Source organism: Aptenodytes patagonicus, chromosome 1 (assembly GCF_965638725.1).
Source record: "Aptenodytes patagonicus chromosome 1, bAptPat1.pri.cur, whole genome shotgun sequence".
Classification (NCBI taxonomy): domain Eukaryota; kingdom Metazoa; phylum Chordata; class Aves; order Sphenisciformes; family Spheniscidae; genus Aptenodytes; species Aptenodytes patagonicus.
In genome coordinates this window covers 110,961,201-110,985,908 of record NC_134949.1, presented here as the reverse complement: position 1 = coordinate 110,985,908, position 24,708 = coordinate 110,961,201, and the positions used below count along the sequence as shown (strand labels likewise).

Below are 24,708 nucleotides of genomic sequence, written 5' to 3'. Positions count from 1 at the left end.
TATACAATTTTAAGATTGTTTAATAAATATCTGTTATTCAAATAAGGTCATACATGTATTTTTATTAGGCAAGACCTATTTTTGTAAAAGCCCTAAATTCAATTTTCATAATCTTGATACCCGAAGAATAGAGGAAGCAATAAAGCAAATGAAAACCATTGTGCTTATATAGCACAAAGCACACAAATCTAGAACAGAGCACGGTTTTCTCACCAACTAGCAAGTTCTTAAATGTGCTCGTTGGGAGGGGGCGGGGGAAGGAAACACACCTTGCATAGACTGGCAAACAGTTAGTAAGCAGTTGAGTTACAGACACTTACTTACAGCTATTTAAGCCCTCAAAGCTTCAATTTACCACCACCACCACCCCCCCCCCCTGCAAAGTCTTTAGTGTCTCGTATTGCATGAACAGAAGTAACTACACATCCTCCAGTTATACTTCCCACTTTATTCCATATCACAAAGGGACCTTTCCTAAGTTCATCTGTCAAGACCACAATTTTCTTTTCACTTCAATTTCCTTATAGTTTCTTTCATAGTTTATCAGTGGATCAGTTGATGAAAGAGCATCAATAGAAATAGCAGGAGAAAGGAAAATCTTAAGCCAAAGCTTCTAACCTAACAAACGATGCATTCATTGACAAAACACTAGTGCCACCTCTACTGTTTTCTAGATGCCTGTTTACATCTTACAGACTATTAGATTTTTATATTACCAGGTGAAAGCTCATACCCCACTGAATTTTGAGGTTTCTACAATACCTCTTCTATTCTGTAGGGGAAAGCAAACCACAGCAAGAATACCACCTTGATGAAGCCCAATGAGACCCAGAGCACTCCTGACTTTAACTGTTTTTCACTTCCCTCCTATCTTCTCCAATAGAGCTGTTCACAAAGTCTCCAGTCTTGGTCAGCCTATTCTGCACAAAAGCTTTAGAAAGCCAGGAAAGTCAATGACAAGCTGCAGGAGATTGAGTACTTTTCTTTGCATTGACTTTTGAGAATCAAAGACTTCAGTAAAACAGATTCAGGAAGCTAATCCACTACAGACATATATTAGAAGGGGAAAAAAAAAAAAAAAGACACAACACCCCATACCTCCTCAAAAAACCCTTTCTGGATTAAAATAAAAACACCCAGATGTCTGAAAAATTTTACTGAGGTACACCATTACAAAGTATGAAATACATTAAAAAAAAACCAGCCACAAATTACTGTTTATTCCTACTTTTCTGTTATACAGTTTCTTTGCCACAAGAACTGTTGGCCCCTCAACAAAAAAAAAGCTTATCCCTATTTTTCTTCCTGATTATCACTTATGCTTTTGCATGATCAGAAACAAAGCTAAAGTTTGGAGCCATCATACCAAAACGACATTCCTCGGTGCCAGAATGAAACAAGTGTCAGCTTTCAACCATTCCAACAAGGTGGTAAGCAAGCCAATTTAATAATTTTAAGGTTTTATGCCACTGTTTCTCTGAAAAAGCTCTGTCTTACCATCCTGCTCCAACTAGCAGCACTCACTGGAGATACCAGGAGAAATGCTACGAAAAAAATCCCAACACCAAAACACAGCACAAGCAATTTCTGGTCTTTTGTTCTCTTGCTTCTTCTCAACTAGTCATCATTGCTATGGCACTTGATTTATGGAACACCAAAGGCTAAAACATATACCTGTTCAACTCATCAATATGTATGTACTGTGTTTGTATTAAATACTATAACAGATATGGTGGTAAGCACCATGTTGTGTGACACCTATCGTAGTAATATTGACAGAATGAATGCCAGAAAAGGTTCCATAGTCTGAAAGCCCTCTCCCCTCTGAAAGATTCCTGGATTTCTTACAGTTCCTGGCAGACAACCCACAAGCCTAGGAAAGATGACCAAGAAATCAGGGATGTCACCGAGAGGCTACCAAGCATACAGTCCACTGACTATTATCCGCTGCTGCTGTTTCACGTGGGCACCAGTGACAGCCAGGAGCAGCCTGAGGACTATCAAGAAGGACTACAGAGCCCTGGGAGCGGCGGTAAGGGACTCAGGAGCACAGGTAGTTGTTTGTTTTTTTCCCACCAAACCTCCCGGTCAAAGGGGAGGGGTTTGAAAGGGCCAGTTGAATCTGGCAAATCAACAGATGGTTACAGGACTGGTGCCACAGCCACCTCCAGAAGGGGTTCGGCTACTTAGGCCACAGGACTCGCTTTGAGAAACCTGGTCTACTGGGGGCTGACGGGGTCCATCTGTCAGAGAAGGGAAAGAGCATCTTCAGTCATAGGTTTGCCAAGCTGGTGAAGAGGGCTTTAAACTACAGTTGCCGGGGAAGGGGAGCCTCAATCTATCCCACTCCCACCAGTTTGATGCCAGGGCCAGCAACAGATGCCCAGAGCCTGGAGAAGGAACACAGGTCAGCAGGAGAGCGCCTGAAGAGCAGCACAAAGGAACTCCAGCCAGTAAGACAGCTTCATCGGGGGCCCAACTTAAATGCCTCTATGCAAACACACATAGCATGGGGAATAAACAAGAGGAGTGAGAGACATGCGCACACCTGCAGAGCTACAAACTTATTGGCATCACTGAGACATGGTGGGATGACTCCTGTGAATGGAGTGTTGGAATGGAAGGATACAGGCTCTTCAGGAAGGACAGGCAGGGGAGACAAGGAGGGGGTGCCACCGTCTGTGTCAGTGACCAGCTGGAGTGCATGGTGCTCTGCCTGGGGATGGATGAAGAGCCGACCAAGAGCTTGTGGGTCAGGATTAAAGGGAAGGTAGGGACAGGTGACATTACGGTGGGGGTCTGCTACAGGCCACCCAACCAGGAAGACAGAGTGGATGAGGCCCTCTATAGACAGATAGGAGCAGCCTCACATTTACAAGCCCTGGTCCTCATGGGGGACTTCAACCACCCCGACATCTGCTGGTGGGACAACACGGCAGGACATAAGCAATCCGGGAGGTTCCTGGAATGCATCAATAATAACTTCCTTCTCCAAGTGATAGAAAAGCCAACAACAATATCGACTGCACCCTTAGCAAGTTTGCAGGCAACACCAAGCTGAGCGGTGTGGTTGACATGCCAGAGGGACAGGATGCCATCCAGAGGGACCTGGGCAAGCTGGAGAAGTGGGCCCGTGTGAACCTCATGACGTTTAGCAAGGCCAAGTGCAAGGTCCTGCACCTGGGTCGGGGCAACCCCCAGCATCAATACAGGCTGGGGGATGAAGGGATTGAGAGCAGCCCTGCCAAGAAGGACTTGGGGGTACTGGTGGAGGAAAAGCTGGACATGAGCCAGCAATGTGCGCTTGCAGCACTGCAGAAGGCCAGTCATATCCTGGGCTGCATCCAAAGAAGTGTGGCCAGCAGGTCGAGGGAGGGCATTCTGCCCCTCTGCTCTGGTGAGACCCCCACCTGGAGGACCGCATCCAGCTCTGGAGCCCTCAGCACAAGACAGACATGGACCTGTTGGAACGGGTCCAGAAGAGGGCCACAAAAATGATCAGGGGGATGGAACACCTCTCCTCCTGTGAGGAAAGGCTGAGAGAGTTGGGGTTGTTCAGCCTGGAGAAGAGAAGGCTCCAGGGAGACCTTATTGAGGCCTTTCAATACTTAAAGGGCACTTATAAGAAAGATGGCAGCAAACTTTTTAGCAGGGCCTGTTGTGACAGGACAAGGGGGAATGGCTTTAAACTAAGAGAGGGTAGATTTAGACTAGATATAAGGAAGAAGGTTTTTTTACGCTGAGGGTGGTGAAGCACTGGGACAGGTTGCCCAGAGAGGTGGTGGATGCCCCATCCCTGGACACATTCAAGGTCAGGCTGGACGGGGTTCTGAGCAACCTGATCTAGTTGAAGACGTCCCTGCTCATTGCAGGGGGGATGGACTAGATGACCTTTAGAGATCCCTTCCAACCCAAACTATTCTATGATAAAAACTTAGAAAAGAGAGTAAGGGAACAATACAACAAAGAATCTTGACTTTCTCAGCACATCTGTTGTTTAGAACAAGCAAGGACTGGATGGATGAAACTTAGTTTGGAACATGTCAAAGAAAAAAAAAAAATCACCGCCATTTACTACTGCCCCATTGCTTTCCTTAGCACAGACTAAGTGTTGTTGCTCGTATTAGACAAACCTCATTAAGCATTTAAAGAAAACCTATCTGTGAAGAAATCTCAGTGGCATTGTTAAAATTAGACAGCCAACAACATACATATGCTGCTGACAAGAGTCAACAATACCAAGAGCAGCCTTTGAAACTGATGACCCACAGTAACCAATAGAGCCAAATACACAAAGTCCAATCTGTTTCCTCTCAGTGAAGTCCACAAGTTGCACAAGTGTGGTGTCAAAATTGATACTTCAGTCACAGCAACAACTAAAGGACTTATGCAAGCGCACATAGAAGCTGTCTCTGACCTTTCAAAAGGTGAAGACTATTGTTCTAAAACCAGGTTTACATTAGAAGTGCTTTTTAATGTATTAGCAAACGCTACTGGTGAGCAATATCCTTTTTGCTGGAAAAGTCCTTAGTGCAGATGCCATTAGACCACGGAATTCATCACTACTAGTTTTCTCTGGGTTGGAGTGGGCACCAGCAACAATTTGTATTATCAAAAGCATGTTCTTGCACCTATAAACTGTATTCACTGTACAATCACTTCTCCAATATCATATGCTATACTGGCAATGTCTTACTATGGACATTTTCTACTTTCTGTGGACTTTCTACTTCAATACCTCTCTTTTTTGCTTTCCCTGCCAAGTAATGCAATGATTATCCAACCTACACCCCAGACCTGACTAAGCGTTTTTGAGAAAACACTGTTATAATTGAACAAAATTAACCAACAGGTACTGGATTTGCAGCAAACCACACTGACCCCTGCTATGTAAGGGCAAACAAGCTGTTCAGAGGGATATCTGGGAAAGAATCATCTCTTGACAGACTTGGCATTTCCTACCTCAGTAGGGCCTGGGAGATGTTTCTGTCAGAAGTCATTATGGTCAAAGTGTTCTACAATGACACTTAATGGACATAATTGCCACTTACAGCTACCTCCATTTTAAGTTGGAAACAACTCAAAGTCAATCATGACTGTTGCCGAAAGCTCAGTCTGATGCCTACTTTGATGACAATACATTATTTATGATACTAGGGAAGGTGATGCCTTCCTTCTTGTTCTGCAGTTGAAGGGCCCACAGCTCAGGTGAAGTTTTTGCTTTTGGTATTAACTAAAGTGTGTTTTGTTTATGTAATTGTTTCTATTACTTACTGTTAAGCAAAAAACCAAATAGCTTGGCCAAAATACACAACGGCTGATAGTCACACCCAAAGACATCACTTGTTATCTTAGAATACTCAGTCCATAACTTCATAGTCCAAAAGAGATCCTGTTTAGAAGGCAAAGATACTGCACAATAACAATGACTGGATTAAAGTAACATTATTCCTGGTTTACTGGCTGTGCTAAAATAGTTGACATCCAAGCACTATGTAGGTCCAAATTTGCTAAATTTTCAAGTGAGAATAATGATTAGGTCTGTCTAGGTACCTAATCTTTTAGTAAAGTTTTTCACGTCATTCACAGAATTCACAAGTTGTAGCTGAAATACATATAGCTCCATACACAAATTGACTGCACTCTTCTTAATTTTACCAATTGTGGAACCTACAGGCACCTTCTACCAGTTAAAGGTGTCAAGGACTAGGTTAACTTCTGTACTATGAACACTACTTTTTCATCCTGTTATCAGTTCATGGAAAAAGTAGCAGATTGCTTTCCTCAGAAGAAAAAGTATATTTTTGAACAAGCAGATTCATAGACTAAGTCTTCTGCTGCCATTAAGAACTTCAATAGCATCAAGGAACTTGTATTTTTATTATCCGATTGAAAAAAAGTTAAGATAAGTAGTTTAAGTTTAAACAATACATGAAACCTGTTGAAACACACTGTAACTGGGAGCCTTGCAGAAGACTTTGTATTTGAGGAGCTGTTGACATTGAAGAGGCCTTATCTGCTCTCTTGGGCCTCGTACTCAGGGCTTGAGAAGCCTGAACGTTAGCATGAGTAGCCAGCCACTGCACAGGAACTGGCTGGAGTGCCCCATGCCGCTCTGTGAGGACAAAGTGAATTTGAAACTAGCTTATGTGCCGTCTTCAGCCTTAAAACATGCTCAGACCTGCCCGAAAAAAGAAAAATCTTAAAATCAGAGAAAAGACAGCTCACACTATGAATTAGCATTCACTTCGTGGCAAATTCTGGGGATAGATGGGTAGAATTCATATACAAGTAACACAGCTAAGTCTCCCCACATAATGTCAGTACCTGGCATTATCAACTTATAGATTAAGTCTGGTAGTTATTATCTCTAACCTCCCCCAGTCTTGCCCTCCTTCTGCAAACTTGAGCTTTTTATCCATGGTCTACCTTAGCAACATGAAAAAAATATGTTTCATACATTACACTTTTATACACTGACACTATAATCCAAGGCCCCTTTCTCAAAAAAAAAAACCCCACATCATGCCAGCTAATAGAATTAGTACCTTGAACTTCTGAGGAAAGTTCTACATACACCTACCATCATAACTATGTGGCATCTAAAACTGAGGGCAGGGGAGGGAGATGAAGCAGTAGTCTTCAGTTTTGAGGTGTTTATTTACATTAATTTACAGTGTTTAAGTGAAGTAACAAATAATCAGATTTATGAACTCATACATTCATTTATTTTAGGATAACAAGAAGTAGCTAGAAAAAGATTTTCTGTCCAGAATTTTTTGATTATACAAAGAAAATCCAAAGTTTGGCAAATAAATCTAAATGCTAACAAGTGTTATTTATAATTTTGTCTGAAAGAACTAATCACTATAATCACGTTCAAATTACACTGCAATAGTATTGCTATTAAAAAAGAAAAAAGACTGTTACGAGCCCGATTTTTTTTCTTAAATACTTTCCAATTGTTGTAAACAGGATTAAAATAAAGCAGCAATATTTTGAAAAAACCTTTCAGGTGTTTATAAAATTAAGCATTAAAGAACTCACTCTTATTAGAAAACTCATGTCAAATATGCCATAGATTAAGTCAATGAATTCCATAAGCCATAGTTAAACTTGCCAATGAACACCAATGGAGGCTGGATATATACACATGCTAGCTAGAAACTTCTCCAAAAAGCACTGTGTGTATATGCACTTTATGTATTACACTTGTGCATTAAGTAAAGATATTTTTATGTATTTTCCCCAAAAGCTATAAAGGAAGCTGTACAGCAAACAAAGGAAAAGCTAGCTTTCACACTCAAAAAAACCCAACTTTACACCACTGAAAGCTAAGATACAACTACCTACCTTGAATTTGCATAGACTAAAAAAGAGCTACCTGCAGAACAAGTGACAACACCTCCATGCAGCCCACGCACAGGCCTTCCTTTCAAAAGCTTCAGGGATCCCCCTCTTTCCCCCTCCCCCCCCTTTTCTTTTGGGGGGGGGGGGGGCGCGCAATGAGGAAAGGAAAAACACAAACCTTTGATACTGTCCCCAGTACCAAACCGCTACCTTAAATCGCTTCCTTTTTTAAAGCCCCTTATCACTTTAGGCTTTTTCCCTTACTGCCTGACAAAACAGACAGTAATGCCTATTTTGATTTGCTTTCTTTAAGAAAGGGAAAAAACTGCTTAGACAATGGATACAGACCAGAGTAGCTAACCTAAATGCTATGCTTTGCTGCGGTCTCTCTCCCATCCCTTTGGAGTTTGTCAACAAAAAGATTGTTTTTCTACTGGTGCTACACGTTGAAATTAGTTCAGTATCCCACAAGTACCTACTGTTGTTCAAAACAACTGCTAGCCAGTGGCAAGAAAGTAGCAAAGAACTGAACAAAGAAGGAAGCACAAGGGCAAAGAGGGTAGCTTCCTAATTGAAAAAACTGGGGGCAAGTAGATACAACTATTTAGCCTCCTAAAGACTGGATCAAACAGAGAAGATAGTACAGCCGCCATACTGTAGGGGTTAAAAGCGGCACGGACTCTGGCAGGCACGGCAACCAAAGACCTTTATTGCTTTTTGTTAGCATCTTTTATAGCAAGCAGAAGTGTACACACGCTACCTGCAGCTTGCAGGTAGGTTATAGCCTTGTGTTCACGTGCATCTATGCTCTAGCAGACTGGCCCGTTCTTCCTGATCATGCGAAATGCCTTCATGGTCTTCATCTTGTTTTTTTCCTTCCAGCTGCACATTCCTTTCTCCGTTGTTTTCTGCTTAAGTGCCTTGTCATGCCAGGTGGTACAGTGTTTGCTCATTAAAATCAAACTCAGGAATGTCCGTTAGTGAGATTCCCATCCCCACACCATACTACTTGCAAGATGCAAAATTTAAAGTTATTGCTACACTGTCGGTTTTTTTAAGCTGTATTTTTCTAAATCACTTCCTCTTCAAGTGAGAATGAAAAATTTACAGAACACATCTGATCCCTACTGAAAGAAAAGGAAATTAAAAACCTTTTCCAACAGACTATGCTTCACTGGAAAACCTCATATACATGTTCATAGAGCCCGTGCCATCGGCAGTACTGGACACATACTGTCTACTCCTAAAAACTGAAGTATTTTAATACAAACAATATCCATGTATTGAACTTGAAATATATGATAATCCATGAGCTTTCCAAAGATGAAGTTAAAGCTTGGAAGTTCATGTCATGGAGAGAGGATCTATTTGTTCAGACAAAGCTATTTGAGTTACCTGGCTCATTCAGCATGCAGAAGTTTTACCATGTTCTCCGCTACCTTAACAGTCTCAAAACAGCTGTAGTCTAAACAGACCGTGAAGTTGTAAAGCATGTCTTTTTTCAGCTCTGTTTGCTCCTTTCTTACAAAGGAGGGATTTGTCCCCATTTCTCCTATACTTCTCTTAGGGATGTTAAGGGTTTTGGGGGGTGAGGAAGGCAACTGCAGAAGGGTGGGACAGAGAGGAGGTAACATCAGATGACAAGTCCAATCAAAATACAAACTGAGGAAGGATTTGAGGACTGACAAAAAGTATTTATTTGCCTTAAGTTCCTACCTTTATGTACAAAAATATACAGATTATGATACTTTCAGTGGTCCTCTCTAATTTCTTCTTCTTCCCAAAAATGTGGATTTTAGCTCTAACCTCTAGAGAGCCCCTGCACCAGCTCCTGCCCCAAAACATCACATCTACTATTTCACAAATGCTTCTACATCGAGTCATTGCTACTGTTTGTGTAACAATACGAAGCTATTGTGCAAGGATTTACAACCAGCATGCTGCCCAAATTTTCTCAAAAAAGCCAGCACACCAAAGCAGTATGCAACACTTCATACTTCTATTAAACTTGAACAATTTCCTAGAGGAGTGGCATTTGGCAGGAAGAACTGTTTATGCAGGACAAATCAAATCTTGCTGACAGCAACTGAAGATTCATAATTTCAAAGTGAGCTGCATAAGTCTTAGAAAGGAAAGCATTAATTAACTTATGGCTTACCAGTCTCTGTCAAAGCAGGAACATTTATACTGTGGATATCTACCACAATAGGTATCAAACAATGATGTTAACAGTAAGACTTACTTGCATAAACAGGGTTGTCCAAGGACATTTTAGACAGCCTAAAATACCCAAGGTATCTGCTTAAGTCTGGCACAGACAACAGAATTTATTAAACTTCTATTTTTTTTCTGGGATAGCAGGTACAGTACAATCAGGATGCCCCCTAAAACTGCTAAAATGAGCTGCTGACTCCTAAATTTATGCAATGAATTCATTCTAGATGGTCAATTTCCAAACAGTTGTGGCAGTGCAGCATGTTTTCATTTAAAACACACAGTAACTCAGCATGATTTTAATAGGAGTCTTTTAAACAATCCCCCCTGGCCCTCCTGCCTTTCCTCCAAAGCATCTTATCAAATGATTATATATCCAAAAACTTAGATCTGATGATGACATCACATTCACATGTGACCATGGGGAATGCCTGGAGGCACACATCCTGCACATGCACGTAGTCTGCCTATCAGTGACATGCTAGGAAAAAGAGAAGTGTCCTCAAAACAGAAGTCTGGCCCCACACACACAGTTGGCACACAGGGACTTGCTTGAACAAACGTCTAATGCATTGTTTTGTCAAAAAAAATCCCCACACTAAGTGTAATAAACTACCTACATCCATTTGTGATCAGCACTAAAAGTTTATTTTCCACTTGTCCCAATACAGTGTCTCCTAAACAGCCTTCTCTATCAGCTCCCTCTCTCGAAAAAGACAAGTGCAAATGAAGGTCAGACCCTAAACATTGCCCAGAAATAGAAAAATAATTCTCTTCCAGTTGCACACCTTTGCAATGGTATTTAACCACCCTTCAAGATCAATGAAGTCTGTTTGCATATGTTAGCTTATCCACATTCCTATAAGCCTTTTCTTGACCAAAAAGGTGGGGGGTTGTTTTGGTTTGGAGTGAGAGGAATTAAAGAATAAATACTGGTACACTTGAAGTCCATACTCTCCCAAAGTATTACTTTAGCAGGGTTTCTCTACTTTCCTACTCCTACCACAAAGGACTTCATCCTTAGTTTGGTGCCTCATGCCAGCACCACTTGGAAGTGGGAGGACCTGGATCCCAACCTCACTTTGAGGACTATGGAACACACAAATGGAGACAAATCACTCTGAGTGCAAGACTAGTTCACATAAGGGCTGAAACTCACATTTTCTATTCCATGAACTAAGCACTTAGAAGTTAATATTGCATGTGACTGAGCATCACTCAATTCCTTTTGCAGATCTAGGCTACATTTTTTTGAACTTAGTATAACTTTCTAGCAGTAGTACTCCTACTTCAGGGAGAGCAGGTCCACTCTTACCAGATCTTCATGCCCCGCCGTGAACTTATTTTCTCTGTCTAACGCTAAGCACAGTGGCAGACACGCTAGCACAAAGTCCAGCAACACAGCACACCGGAACAGCAAGGACATGTGTGAACCATAAGTATGCTGTGCCTGAGCAACAGCACCAAAGAAAGGAGGAGGGTGTCAAATAGAAAGCGTTAGAGCTACTGCTACCTTCAAGTAACATCAGTCAATAGACTTGGAGCTGCATGTTTAAAGAAAACTGTCAGTAAGCCTTTTTTTTTTTTCTCCTTTCTTTTTAAGTCTATCAAAAGAGTAGGTTAAAATAAATTTAGCATTAGAGATATCCAGATTAACGGAACAGTTTCAAGATGTTCACATCAGTGAACTAGTTGACCTGGGTCATTAGACAGGTCTTCAGACATCTATTTTGAGATACTAGATCAAGGGCCCATACTACTTTACTACGTTAATTGCAAATAACGTCCAGATAACATTAATTGGCAAGGTGCTTCCAACAGCAACAAGAGGCAAAACAGACTGTTGTTCTAAGCAGCTTGGAGGCCTATTCTTCACAGCATGGCCAGGAATCATCACTAACAACTGGCCTTCAACTTGTTAACATGAGGTGCTATAAGAATGTCAAATAAACTATCAGATACTTGGGGAAGAGGCAAGCCATATTATAGCTAAAAACTTTTTTTGCAGAATTTTTTTTCCCAGAGGAAAACTCATGTTTTTACATTTTAAATACAAAAACCTGATCTTGTTCCACTTGACACATAATGCCTTAAGACATTATTTTCTTTATTCTAATGAATAGCTGTATGAAGCAAAGTTTCCGAAGTACAAAGTAAACTGAAGCACGAGTGAGAGGTTTTAGATGTCTGACATTGCACAAGTGAAAAGGAGCTTCTTTTGTGGAAGACAGAAGATGAAGGAGCAGCTAGGATTAGAAGGCATAGTGGAAGTAAATAGAAGGTAACAGGGAGACAGAAAGGAAAGAAATATGTATACATAAATATTGAAATCGAACAAGGGGAGAAAAGCAGCTTCATGAGATAGGATGTCAATTTAAGACAGTCCTCCATAATAAGAACACCTTCTTTACAGCTTGGCCACATAATCTATTGTTTTAAAATTCTGGGCAAATTCTCAGAGCCCATCCAACATCCTCAGACATGCTAACACTACATAACAGAGCCGAGGGGGCCTCCACTCAGTTTTTCAGAGAGTACTTAGTTTTAATTCATATACAGAGGCAACTGCCTTGCTAACAAAATGCAATACCTACATCTTAATACCTTCCTGCCTTTTTGTAAAGCTAGCAGCTATTAAGACAATTGCCAACTCGAATCTTTTGATGATGACTATGGCCAGATATGCATACACTAGATGTACATTGGCCTATGTAACTACTTCCTCACAGACTTAAAAATTAAGGTCATCAGTGACGCAGTCAGCTGTGCCTGTCAGGGTTACTAATCCTAATGCACAAAAGCGTTCTAAAGACTACCATAATGCAGAAGCATATATTCCATTAAACTGACAGGTATTGGTTTCTATAGGGCTCTAGAATCATTCTGAGTAGTTCAGAAAAAGTTAACTGAACTTATAGAATGCCACCAAAAAAGAAAAATACAGCAATGTACAACATCGTTTTTTGTGAACATTTAGTTCTGCATACCCAACACAGCAGACTGTACAAGACAAAACAGAAAAGGAAAATCCAGTTTTTCTGAGTTAGCATCACGGCTCCCTACACAGATTATATATAGTAGTTGTGTTAATTCTGTGACAGATCTTACTCCAGCCTTTCCCCCCTCCCCATCATCATCTAAAACTAGGATTCCAGCTGGATCACTCTTCAACTTCCATTCCCAAACCTGCTAGACCCCAACAGCTGCCTTCCTAGTCAGTCCTATCAAACCCAATTCGACACCTTTTCATTTTCAATACCTCAGTCAAGTACCCACCACCGTGCATCTCTTAAAATAGGAAAAAGAGACAGAGCCATCATAAAGCAGCAGTAATCTGATACTTGCCATTCTCCTGTTTGTGTCTACCTAGTATTTCCCTTCTGTAAGAGTGGAGGGGTCTAAGAACACTACTAGAAACCTATGAACCAACTGCCAGACATCTTGTTAATTGATCCAACTATAAAAGCCACTGAGTAGATGTTCCAGTCTTCGCAACCAAAAACTCTCCAACACTTAAGAAATGGGACCCTCTCTCTCTCCAATCCCCCATACCAATGGCCAAGCCCTATGGCCAGTATTTTGTCTGGCTGAACAAATCAATGTCCTGTTTGATGCTTTCATCAAGACAAAGACTGAAGCTGTGCAGTGGTACATTTTTTACTTATTTACTCTATAAATTGAACTATTCAAAAAAAGCTTTCACTGAGGATTACACAGTCAGTAGACTACAGAGGCAGTTGCAGGGGCTGGTAAAATATAATAAGCCATGCACATCGTTATAGCAGAAATTTCTAATGGGCAGCACTTTCTAACACCAGTTTGTAACTCCATAAAATGCAATTACACCACAGGCATTAATGGTTTTAATTGAACCAATTATGTTCCAAGAGGTAAAAGACTAAAAATACATACTAAATTATACAAAGTCTTTAGCCTAAATAACACTTGGGAGTTAACAAAATACTTGTGGGAAAACATCACAGATGGTCAAACAATGTAGCACAGTGATATCCTATACGAACACTATCACTTGGGGTTTTTTTTGTTTGGTTGTTTTTTTAAGTAGATTCTTGTTTCAAGTTCTGAATAGCATGTGGTTTGGGTCAGGGCTGAATGGCTCACTATACATACACTGAAAGGATTGCCCCCCTCCCCAAAGAAAATACCCCCTCCCCCCCCAACTCAGGGTCAAATTCAGGCAGAGAAAAGAAAAATTACAGATTTATATTCTCCCCCCACCCACAAACACCATTTGCAACAACATACCCATGCATGACAAAGAACTGAGGAGGGAATGGGACCAGAAGTCTGTCTTTCCACTAGTAACTCATTTAACTATGGTAGTCCATACTCCATGCTTGGGACTTAACTAGGTCCTAGCATCACATTTTAGGCATCACTTATTTAGATAAGCATTTTGTTCCCATCAAAGCACTTGTTCAGTGTTTCTCAAGGCTTTATTAAAAAAAAGGAAAAAGTTACACTTATGAGAGGTTAAAGGAGACAGTCCTTGAAACCAAAAGAAAAATTTTCAGAACTTGAGGCAACATCATGATTCATTTCATCATGAATCTAGCAATTCTCAAAGTGAATCAGTATAATTACATTACACTGTAGAATCCAGGCTGATGTAAGTAAAGCCTGTCTATCCTGCAACATCCCCCTCCCCCCCCCAAAAAAAAAGGGAAAAAATAAAACAATGTACAAAGATCTCAGTATTAGGCATGCTGCCATGCAGACATGGTCACCCTCCTGTGGGTGAAGGGGCACAGCACAGGGTAGGAGAGGTGGATGTGAACTCCAGCAAGATAGGACTGCACCTGCTCAAGGCACAGGTGAGCAAGGACAAGCTAAGGCCTCTGTAGAAAACTAGCTTCTTGTTCCTGGTCTGTCTTCTACTACCTATGGCACACAGATAGAGCCTGAGCGCGCTGGGTTTCTTCAGACCAGAGATGAAAAAGCTAACCCGGGGAGGCATGGGTTGCTAATGTCCACTTACAGTCTTAAGCTATCTAAAGGGACAGGTGGGGGGGAATGCCTAGAGCAAAGAATGAGCCAGGCTCTCCTCCAAGGTACACAAGAAAAAAGACCAGAGGCAATGGACAAAGTTGCAGCAAGGGAAGTTACAGTATTAAGAAAGAAATTTTCACAACGAGGGTAGCCAAACACTGGGAACAGCTGCCCAAAGAGGCTGTGGAAGCACATCCTCAGATTCAGCACAACCCAACAAGGTCCTGGGCAACCCAATCCAACACCAGAAATGACCCTGCTTTCAGCGTGAGAATAAACCATCATAACCAAGTTAACTGCACATCCTACAACAGTCATGCATAAACAATCATAAAATTTTCCACTAGCAATAATCTGGCTATGCTAACCCAGTGCTATGGATAAAACAGCAGACAGACTCAAGCCCAAAGGGTGAGTCAACAACTTGCTGATATTGCTGCCAAGAATAGACCCTAAATCTTTTATTTCCCCTCCCTTCTGTAGAAGAACATACTGTTACTAAGCAAGACAAAGGGAGGACTATTTTTATATTTTTTTGCACACGGCATAGTATAAAGATCTCCACAGACAAATGTTTAAAAAGCTTTGTTTCTCAAGCATCCTTAATCCTCTGCCAAAACCCCGTTTTTATTTCTCTAGGCAATACGCAGTATATCTATAAGCTACAAAATTCCCATCAGTCCTTAATTATTTTGTTTAATATTAAGTAAAGTCAACAACATTGCAAACTTTAAGAAGAAATTTAGACTACTACAGTAAAAGTACCCATACATATTGTACTGGATCAAGTCTGTTTCACTTCTGTTCTTTCCCAAAGCTTCCTAATCCAAGCAAGTAAATCACTTTTGGTGCTACAAGGTGCCAGGCACAACAGCTGCCTTCCATCCCCTTCGTCAGGAATAACTCAACTTTCTTAACTGAGAGACTACCTGCATCTTTGTTGTTTAAACTATTGAAGTGGCAAATAGTGCCACTGGCTGGGGTGTCAGGAGCAAAGGGAGAGAGAGAGAAAGCCAGCTGGCAGTACCAGAAGGAGTAATTGACAGACTGTTACTTGTTCAGCAGTTAGGTGGTATCATTTCTATCCAGTTTTCCTACTCTACAAGAGTAAAGGAATTGCTAATACCAAATACACATCAAGAATTAGTCCTCCTGTCCCACCTATGATGAGGCCATGGCAAGCAGTTGACAGCTGGTCAACTCCTAATACACAGATTTGCTCAACAGCACATATTCCTGGTTGCTTCATCACACCCTTTCCTACACTATGCATGGGATACATCTGATCTATTGGGTTACTTAATGAGAGGCCCCACAAATGCATGATCAACGTTTAAGTCACCATCTAAAAATAACTGCTACCTTTCTAGAGGCATAAGAAATCCTACTGGCAGTAAATTAAGATTAATATGTGCAACTTTACTTTGTATATATGCTTGGAACTTCAAAGGTAAGTACATTTAAATACATTTCTGCTTCTAGACAGCTTGCCAGGTTTATTTTGCTTTACACTTATACTTGAAGGATTAGTTATGCAATTGCCATATCATTATGTAACTGTATTAATCCACACAGTATTCAACTCCAAGACTGTTTTCAGTTCTAACTGCCATCTCAAAAGGGGCCAGGAAAGACACACAACACACAGCAAAGGATCAGACACGTGGACCACCTTTATACAATGACCAGTTAAACACATCAGGATCCTTCAGCCTGGAACAAACATCATACAGCTCCGCATTGCTCAGGATTTCATGGACACAGTGAACATTGTTGTGCAGGGCTGTTCACCCCCTCCTCCAGTACAAGAATTGGAGAAAAGTAAGCGAAACCCACACGCTGGAGGCTCAAAACGCCCCAGAGAACTTGTTCTTCGCACAAGCAGCAATTAGGCTGCAAAACTCCTTTTTCCTGGGCACTCTTGATGCAAGAGCTCTAGATAAAAGTGCACTTGGAGCTATTAAATACAGACTGAATCACAATTCATGGAAGTTGGGATGAGCATTGCACAGACACCAACGGGCATTTCCCTGTGCTTACACTCTTATTCCTTGCACTCTACCATCCACAGGATGAGAGACAGGATGGCCTTGTTTGGGCTTGGAATAAGACATTCCGTTTATCACAGGTTGTCACAAAAGTCTTCCTTTATTCTTTTGAACTAATTAACAGTATACAAGTTTCCACATTAATTATATGGTGACCAGTTTGAGGTTCAGAAGCCAGGAAGAGACAAGATAAAAACAGGATCATCTGAAGTTCTGTGCTTGAGATGGATGAACCTGGGAAGTACACAGAAATTTTGAAAATTCATTGTGTTCAGCACAGCCATACTATCCTCAGAAATACAAACACCGCCATCCACAATGTGCCCATTTAGATGACAGGCACATTTGGGAAGCCCAAATGTTTTGATGAATGGTTTTATTAAGAGCCAGGTCCACCCACTTATTACTTCCTACACCCTGGCACCCCACTGAAATAATTAGGTGTTTTACAGCACTGCATACATTACCACAAGCTTGTCAGGAATCATTGTTTAAAACTCAGTTATTCTATCATTAAGAGATTACAGTTTGAGAAAATGCTCTGTAAATCAGCCTAGTAGTTCATTCAATCCTTAATCCCATTTTACAAGATCTAGCCTTACCGCTATCCTCTGCCAGAACCCAACAGGACAGCTGGCAATGCTAAGCCAAAAGCACTATGTGTAATATAGTAACAGAAAAAAGCCAAATACTTTAAAAAAAAAAAAAAAAAATCAGATTTCCTCTTACTTCTCCCCACATACATAGACTTTTCCAGACTTCTGGGATAAGGGCACTGATCAGTACTACAGTTTTGATTATCACAGGACCACTACTGAAATGCAACACATAAAGCTGCACCATAAAAACTCCCAGTTCCTGTTTTCAAACAGCCAGTGAGGCTTTAGCAGCCTTTCAAGGCCGGCAGTTTGGCCCTGCAGGACGCAGGTCGCCTCTGCCCGAGCTGCTGCTGGCAGGCTCTCGCCCAGGCCTGCCGCCCACCCCGGCCAGAGGGCTGGTGTCGCAGGTCCCGGCAAGAGGGAAGAAAAAAAACCCAGTTGCTCAGACCGTCAACCGGAAGCCAACCTAAGGCACGCCCTGCTGCTTCAGCGTGTGTAACCCTGGCCAACAGCTGAGCTAGGGATTCAGGGACACCTCCAAAAACGCACCCAAATGAAAGTTCTCCAGAAAAAGGAGATTCAGGAGCAGTTTATTTACACGTTACCACAGCTGGACTGAAATACGTTTTTATTAGCCACAGCAGCTCGGCTAACCGCCCTCACAAGCTGCCCGCGGTGCTTCCCCCCGCGGCACACCTGCCGGCGCTCCAAGGGCCAGACTCGCCTGTGAACCAGCCCCCGCCGTAACGAAGCGATGCCGCTTTTAGGCGGGCCCAAGGGGGACCACGAAGACGCCTGAAGTGCCGGAGAGGCTGCGGAGGACGGGACGGCCCCCCACAACGCTGGCGCTGCCGGCGGAGAGGCCCGTGGCGAAGGCCTCCTGCAGCGGCGCGCCATGCTCGGCTCAGGAGGCCCTGCCGGGCCTCGACAGCGGCTCCGCCCGCGGTGGAGGCGCCTCCGTCGGAAGAGCCGGTGCGAAACCCCCAAGCTCCGGCTCCGTCCCCCCCGCCGCCGCCGGGGCGGGAAGCGGAGCCGCCCCGGAGCTGGCTGAGGGACAGCCCCCGCCGCGACGGGGAGGGGAGAAGAAGGAGGGGACACCGCCCGCCCCGGCGCCCCCAGAGGCGGGCAGTCGCCGCCTGCTTGCCCACCACCTCTCGCCCTGCAGAGGCAATGCTCCCCTCCCCGCGGCGCAAGCCTAGGCCGCCGGCAGGCGAGCGGGGCGGTACCTGCGCTCGAAGTCCGCCTTGAAGGGGGCCAGGTAGGGGTCCCGCTCCAGCAGCTGCGGCAGCTTCAGCGGTTGCGTGCTGATGGCAACCGCCATCTTGCCCGCCGCAGGATCTGCGCCGGCCGCCGCTGGATCTGCGCCGGCCGCCGCTATATACACCCGGGGCGGGGGGCCGGGGCGGGCGGGCGAGGTGCCCCCTGCTTCTCACCGCCCGGCGCCGCCCACCGGGCCGGGGCAGCCCGCCGGAGCCTGGAGGCGGCCGCCTCCGCCGCCCCTCCCCGCCCGCTGCGCCAGCCGCCTGGGCCGCGCCGGGCAGGGCTGCGCTGCCCTTCCCCCCCCGGTGCCCGGGGCGGCGGTGTCGGTGCTGCGGGTGCCTCGGGGGCAGCGGGAGCCGAGAGGGGGCGGTGTTGGGGGGACTTGTATCCCTGCCTCCCCTTGGCGCGGACGAGCGAGGGGTTTGGTTTCGCAGCCCCCGCGCTCTGCCCGCAGCGGGGTGATAGCGGGAAGGGGAGGGGAGTGTAAAAAGAGCCGTTCTCAAAACGGTGCGAGGTGTCGGGGCAGGCGGAGGCCAGCGGGGTGAGCGCGGGCCGGGCCCGGGCCGCGGCGCTGGCGGAGCCACTCCTGCGGCGAGGGAACGCTGCTGCCCTCGCTGCGGAGCCCCGAGCGGCGACCCGAAATGCCGCTGCTGAGGGGCTGGGCGGTGAGGTGAGGGGGCCAGCTGTGCTCTGTCAGTAAAGGGAATTAAAATTAAGTAGCTGTCGGAGCCGACCTCCCCGGCGAGGCAGGGCAGGGCAGTGCCGGCGGGGGGCGGGGTGTCTGCCGTCGCTCCACGGTCCCCGGTTTGTTTTCTTAGTGCCTCTTTGGTGTCTTTTCCAGTGTGTCTGCTGCCGGGTGAGCTCTGCATTCCCACACGCAAAAAAAACCACCCCACCCCCACCCCCCCAGCAGATTTGGTGTCATCATGAGTGCTGGAATACACTTCTCGACCGATAGAGCGCTGGCGTGCTCACAGACAAGCTCAGCAGAACAAGACTCCGGGAGCATCCATGAGTTCTCATAAACACTGTGTCTGTACAGCAAAATGTCGCTTTACCGGACACATAAAGAATCCTAAACAAAGTAAGATTAATTCAGTTGATCCTAATGCAGCTCTAAACGCTGAATAGCACAGGTAGATTGCTGTGGACGTTTTTGACCTAATACCGACGTGTCTCATTTTTGGATAGGCCACCAAATAGCCAAGGCAACTAATCAGTAACCTGACCATGCCTCTAGGCCAGCATTTAGCACTTTTATTTAAGGTCCAGCAATTTTGCTTTGTTTAGGCATGTAGTGAGAACATTTATTTAGAGGCCTCTTTTGAATGTTTTTCAGCCACGGTTTACAAACTTTTCAACTCCTGGATACCTTACCTCGTTTCCACAGCCATCTCCTAAATTTTTATCCTCAGTTTGTAACTCATCTCCCCTATCTTGGCTTCCTCTGAATTTTAGTGCTGCTTCCCCTTCCTGTCTGCCAGATAACTAACAGCACTAGCAATTCATTTATTACTTTACCCAAAATTGGCCACAGTGAAAGTTTCCATAATGATTTGTTTCATCAACAGTGTACATTTAATTACAGTGTATTTCCTTCCTTGCAGCAGTTTCTAACTGCACACACAAAAACCCAAGTACTTTTGTACTTTTTTCCTTACGGAGTGCAACAAGTATTCCCTGACCTAAGAATGAGTAGGGGCAATACTCCTACTGTTTGCTATAGCAGTTGCCCTAGCAGAAGGCGCAAGCATTTTTTGTTTGGTTATTGAAAGAAGTAGCATTTATGCTGTAGCAGAACTACCTATCATATCCAGCTCTGATAGATCAGGATTTCTTTTTTTCCCAGAGTCCAGACTGAAAAGCTGTTTTTAAAATTACCTGTGCTTCTCAAAACTTAATGCCTGTGCTAAACCAAAGTTTAACAACTCTTATCATCTTATTCTTGCTTCTTTCATCATACTGTGCGCATCGTGTTCTTTTGTGAATGTGTCACTCATTCTCACAGTTAACTAGTTTGGCAAACTAAAAGGAGAGAAATTCCAGCTGATTATCAAGGGCCAGGAAATTTGTTTTTTTACAATAGTTACGTGTTACCTGTGCTGCTGCTTTGGGGCTTCCAGCTGTTCGGTACTGAAGGGGTTGCTTGCTGTTGAAGTGGGGGTAGGAGGGTAATTCCTGCCACCTTTGAGTTCACAAGCATAGGAAACAGGAGCTTCACTCTTAGCACAGTCTCTTTGGTTTTCTTCATTGTCAGAAAGCTCAAGCAAGTTCACAGCACTGTTATTAGCTGTTTGGCATAAACACAAGAGAGAGATTTATAAATCAGCATTAGCAGTTTGTGTAAACAGTAGGAATATAGCTGTGACTTTCGGCTCCCTGAAGACAGGGACCCCTTCTTAACCTTCATGTGGAAGATTTTAAGTAGAAATGACACAGTTTCTAGCCTCACATCCGAGCAACCTTGAACTTCAGTAAGTTAAATTCTGCAAATAGCCCCTGTCTCTATAACAGACAAAGCCCAAATGCTATATTTAACACTGAGAACTGAGAAATTGATAACCATATCATTTGTATCTGCTCATGTTCCCGTTTACAACTGGCGCATGATTTTATCTGCCTGCTTTGTCACAAGTAACTCAAAGATACTAAGGCATATATTATTGTGATCATCTATTACACTGTAATCTAGCTGAGACTCAAAGGACGAGTTTGGCTCTCGGGACACTGCCATTTAGTGCTCTACCTGGAGGCAAAAATGGCGGTTCAAACAACAAATATCGTCCCAACAGCTGAATGCATCTTTGTGCATTTGTCAGAGATTGATAGAAAGCTGGCAGCAGTAGAAGTAGGAAGAGGAGGACTGTTTGTAATAACTGCTCTTTTTGGGGAACAGCAGTGGATCATATAGGAGTGATGTCTAAGGCATGTGTCTGGCACCCAGTTACCACTGAGGCTGGAGTATATCAATCCACTCTAAACTAGTCTTTCAAAGGATGGTCATGCTCAGGTTATGTATACTTTAAAATGTTGCATAGCAATGCTGAGCAGTAACTGTATAGTTACAATTATTACATCAATTTAGATTTTTTTTTAAATATGCAAAGTTCAAATAGAAATCAAATAACATTCAAGATCTGGAAAGCATTAAAGAAAGAGAAAAATGGCTACTCTTGTCATGCGGTACATCTGCTTTGATTCACTAATATTTTGCACTTACTTTGCAAAAGATGACAGAGATTCTAAACTGTAGGAACTGTGTTAGAAAAAAAATCTGTTTTTCCTTAGAGCACTGGTTCAGATTCTCCCTCATCAACGGTGTCTGTTCGTATCTCAGCCAGAACGGATCTGTGAGGTCTGTGGCCTTGACTGGCTTTTGCGGAGCCAGTTCCTGAGCTCCAGGTGCTTCTAAACAAAGTGGCTCAGAGCAGACCTGGTCCCTGGTCCTGGCCTGGCTCTGTAACACACTTCCAGACCTGTCAGAGTCATCTTTGGGGTGCAGGATTCTGTACTACAGCTGTCATGCACTTCTGCTAATTTCTAGACTGCCCAGTCCCACAGCTATGAAATAGATAATTCATACATGAATTACAGTGTGGTTCCTGCCATGCTGGTTCTCAGATTGCCCGGAGCAGGAATATGGTGAGGGTTTGCTGGAGTTAACTTCTAGCCTGCAGGGAGAGAAAGAGGGCAATGGCCAAGGATGATGTGTGCCCAGTTTTTATTCCAATGTAGACATAAATGGAGCATTGCAAACATCCATACCTGGATGCCACAGTGTGGTCCCAAATACCACAAAGTACTTATTAGCCTATTCCATCAGCTGTGCTCCATTTTAACTGTGAGCAGTCTAAACTCCTAGTTTAATACGTCTGAGAAGAGATAGCATGTACCAAAGACAGGAAGATATTTTTTAACTGTACTATTGAGAACATTTAAGAATTACTGATCTCTCAAAGTGACAAGTCACAAGGCATGTCCTTTGTATGTTTAAATTCAATACTTAAAGGCTATATCCAAGATTTGTCATCATTTTAGTCTGGGCACAACTCCTCCCAGTTCCTTTTCCTGAAAGCCTTTTTACATATAGGTGTGGTTGGCCCACTTTGCTTGCTTGTGTGTGAGGAGATGTATGCATTTTTTATTGCCATTGCACCTTTTGATGTCTTGCAGATGAGAAGTAGTCCATGGCCAAGGACTGAGAAACACAGGAACACATGAGCTCTCCCCTGTGCCTATACTGGATCCCACAATGGACACTATCAAGAAAAGGTGTTCCCCTGGAAAGAAGCAGATACTCAAAAAGATTCATGTTTCATTATTCCAGAAGAATGGATTCTTGAAGGATTCCCTGTGTCCTTTATAGAGGTGTCAGACATCTGAGCATGTTACAGTACACATTGCAGCTTCCCACCTTTGGACTGGTTTCTGCACGTTCAGTACATAACACAAAATGGAGTTCAACATTTGAAAGAAAACTAACTTATTTTGCAACATTGGCCAACCATACTTACCCTACTATTTGTTCAAGAACCCATAAGAAATTAATTGCACAGTTGTCATCCAGATCAAATACAAATGCCCCCCCTTAAAAAATCTGTTAACTTCTTAATTATCATTTATCTTGGTAGTCTTCTCAGACAGGTCAAACATTGGGAATGGAGATTAAACAAGCTACTTATCCCTATCTTTGGCTTCTCCAAGGTGAGACACAGAGGAGAAAAGAAGTGGTCGGTGTTGCACAGCTGCTGCCAAAGACCTCAACAGCATGTCACAGATCCGTAATTAATACTGCACTTCTAGCAAGGATTCAACTATTTGATTACGTATGAAGAGCAAAGCACATATCCTTGAAAATTGCAGCAAACATTCCAAGAATCTGTTAGTATATCCACTAATTAGTTTATAGGTTTGGGGGTTTTGTTTTTGCTTTTGGGTTTGGTTTTTTAAGAAATGTAGGGTATTCATTCATTTAAGGTCTTACCTCTGCCCTGTCATGGTATCAGGAGCTTTAACAACACATCTTTAAAGATCAAAACTAATGTACAATCTGAAATACTAAAAAGCCTGTGTCAGGGTTGTCAAATTCCAGTAAGCGCACTTGGTGGGAATGCCATTTGCACTTACCATGCAGAGCAAAATGAAAACATTCCAAGAACCTGAAAGTCCTAGATAATGGCTGCTTCTTGCTTTCACAATATTGCAGTATTATTATGATTTGGTGTCTTTATTTTGTATAACAGAGTATCAAAAAATGTAAATATCTTTCATAGTTGTTTACACAGTAATCAAGACACTTCAAAGTGTGATACCAATTAAAAAAAATCGGCAGATGTAGAACAGTATTTGTTGTGAAAATGCCTATGAGTCTCACTAAAAAAAGGATTTGATTTAGCAGAAAGTCTTTAGTTTCAAGTAAAAATTTGTGAAACACTTCACAGACACAAAATATAGGAAAACCTTTAGGAATATCATCATATTTTTGGACTGTTGTATATACCTTGTTGTATTTATGCCTTCTGTATGTATTTCTCAAAAGTAATTACTGCCAATAGTAACAACCTTCTACAACTGCCAATAATGCTATTTCCTGGTATTTGTGTATGTGTTTATTTGTTGGGGGAAGAACATAAAACGTTTGGGACTCTATCCTTAATGTCATACCCACAATATTTGGCAACTGTCACCTCTGTCTTACCAAAGTTTATCTCTAACACGTAGGAAATAAGTAGCTTGAGCTCTCCAGGATAGTTGTCCCAAAGGAACATTCCTGCTATTATTGCAGTGGGCTTTTGTAATGATATATTGCTATTAAACAAGTAACTTATTAACGCTAGCCAATATTGCATGGTTTATATCCAATACACTTAGAATTAAGAATGAAGCACCTCGGCTTCAGCAGCAATTTTGCTTTCTTTCATTGTTCATTGCCAGGTATTTCCTAAAATCCCTGAGAAATAATCTTACCTAGGAGGTCTCTTGAAGGCTGGTTGCATAGTCTCCCATTCCTCCCTGAAATACTACAGGCATTTAGGCTGTCTAGCCTTCTACTCGGGAAAGAAAATCAGGTTGCCAGATATTTGATCAGAGGGTAACACATCTAATCCTGGGGGAGGTCAAGTGAGGTAAGAAGAAAGGGGGAGATACATCTTGCTAGTGCTCTGACAGCTCTGTCAATATAAATTCATTAGTATGTGTAGAATTATTTTAGTTTTCAAAAATATTTT

At 43.0% G+C, this 24,708-nt stretch overlaps 1 protein-coding gene and 2 long non-coding RNA genes across 4 annotated transcripts in view; 1 reads left to right on the top strand and 2 right to left on the bottom strand.

Annotated features, from left to right (window-relative positions):
• GBE1 (1,4-alpha-glucan branching enzyme 1) overlaps positions 1-18,601 on the bottom strand; it is a 177,102-nt gene extending 158,501 nt beyond the window's left edge. For both annotated transcript variants that reach the window (XM_076351805.1, XM_076351814.1), the window contains exon 1: positions 18,448-18,601. In XM_076351805.1, coding sequence (XP_076207920.1) covers positions 18,448-18,542 — 95 coding nt within the window. In that variant the 5' untranslated portion in view covers positions 18,543-18,601. The remainder of the gene's footprint in view (positions 1-18,447) is intronic.
• Positions 16,699-18,290, bottom strand: LOC143166947 (uncharacterized). The gene is made up of 2 exons (XR_012996471.1): positions 17,918-18,290; positions 16,699-16,856 (listed from the first exon to the last, which is right to left on the bottom strand). It is a non-coding gene; the product is annotated as an uncharacterized LOC143166947 (long non-coding RNA).
• Positions 18,214-24,317, top strand: LOC143166941 (uncharacterized). The gene is made up of 3 exons (XR_012996464.1): positions 18,214-18,479; positions 19,323-19,565; positions 22,655-24,317. It is a non-coding gene; the product is annotated as an uncharacterized LOC143166941 (long non-coding RNA).
• The last annotated feature ends 391 nt before the right edge of the window (positions 24,318-24,708 follow it).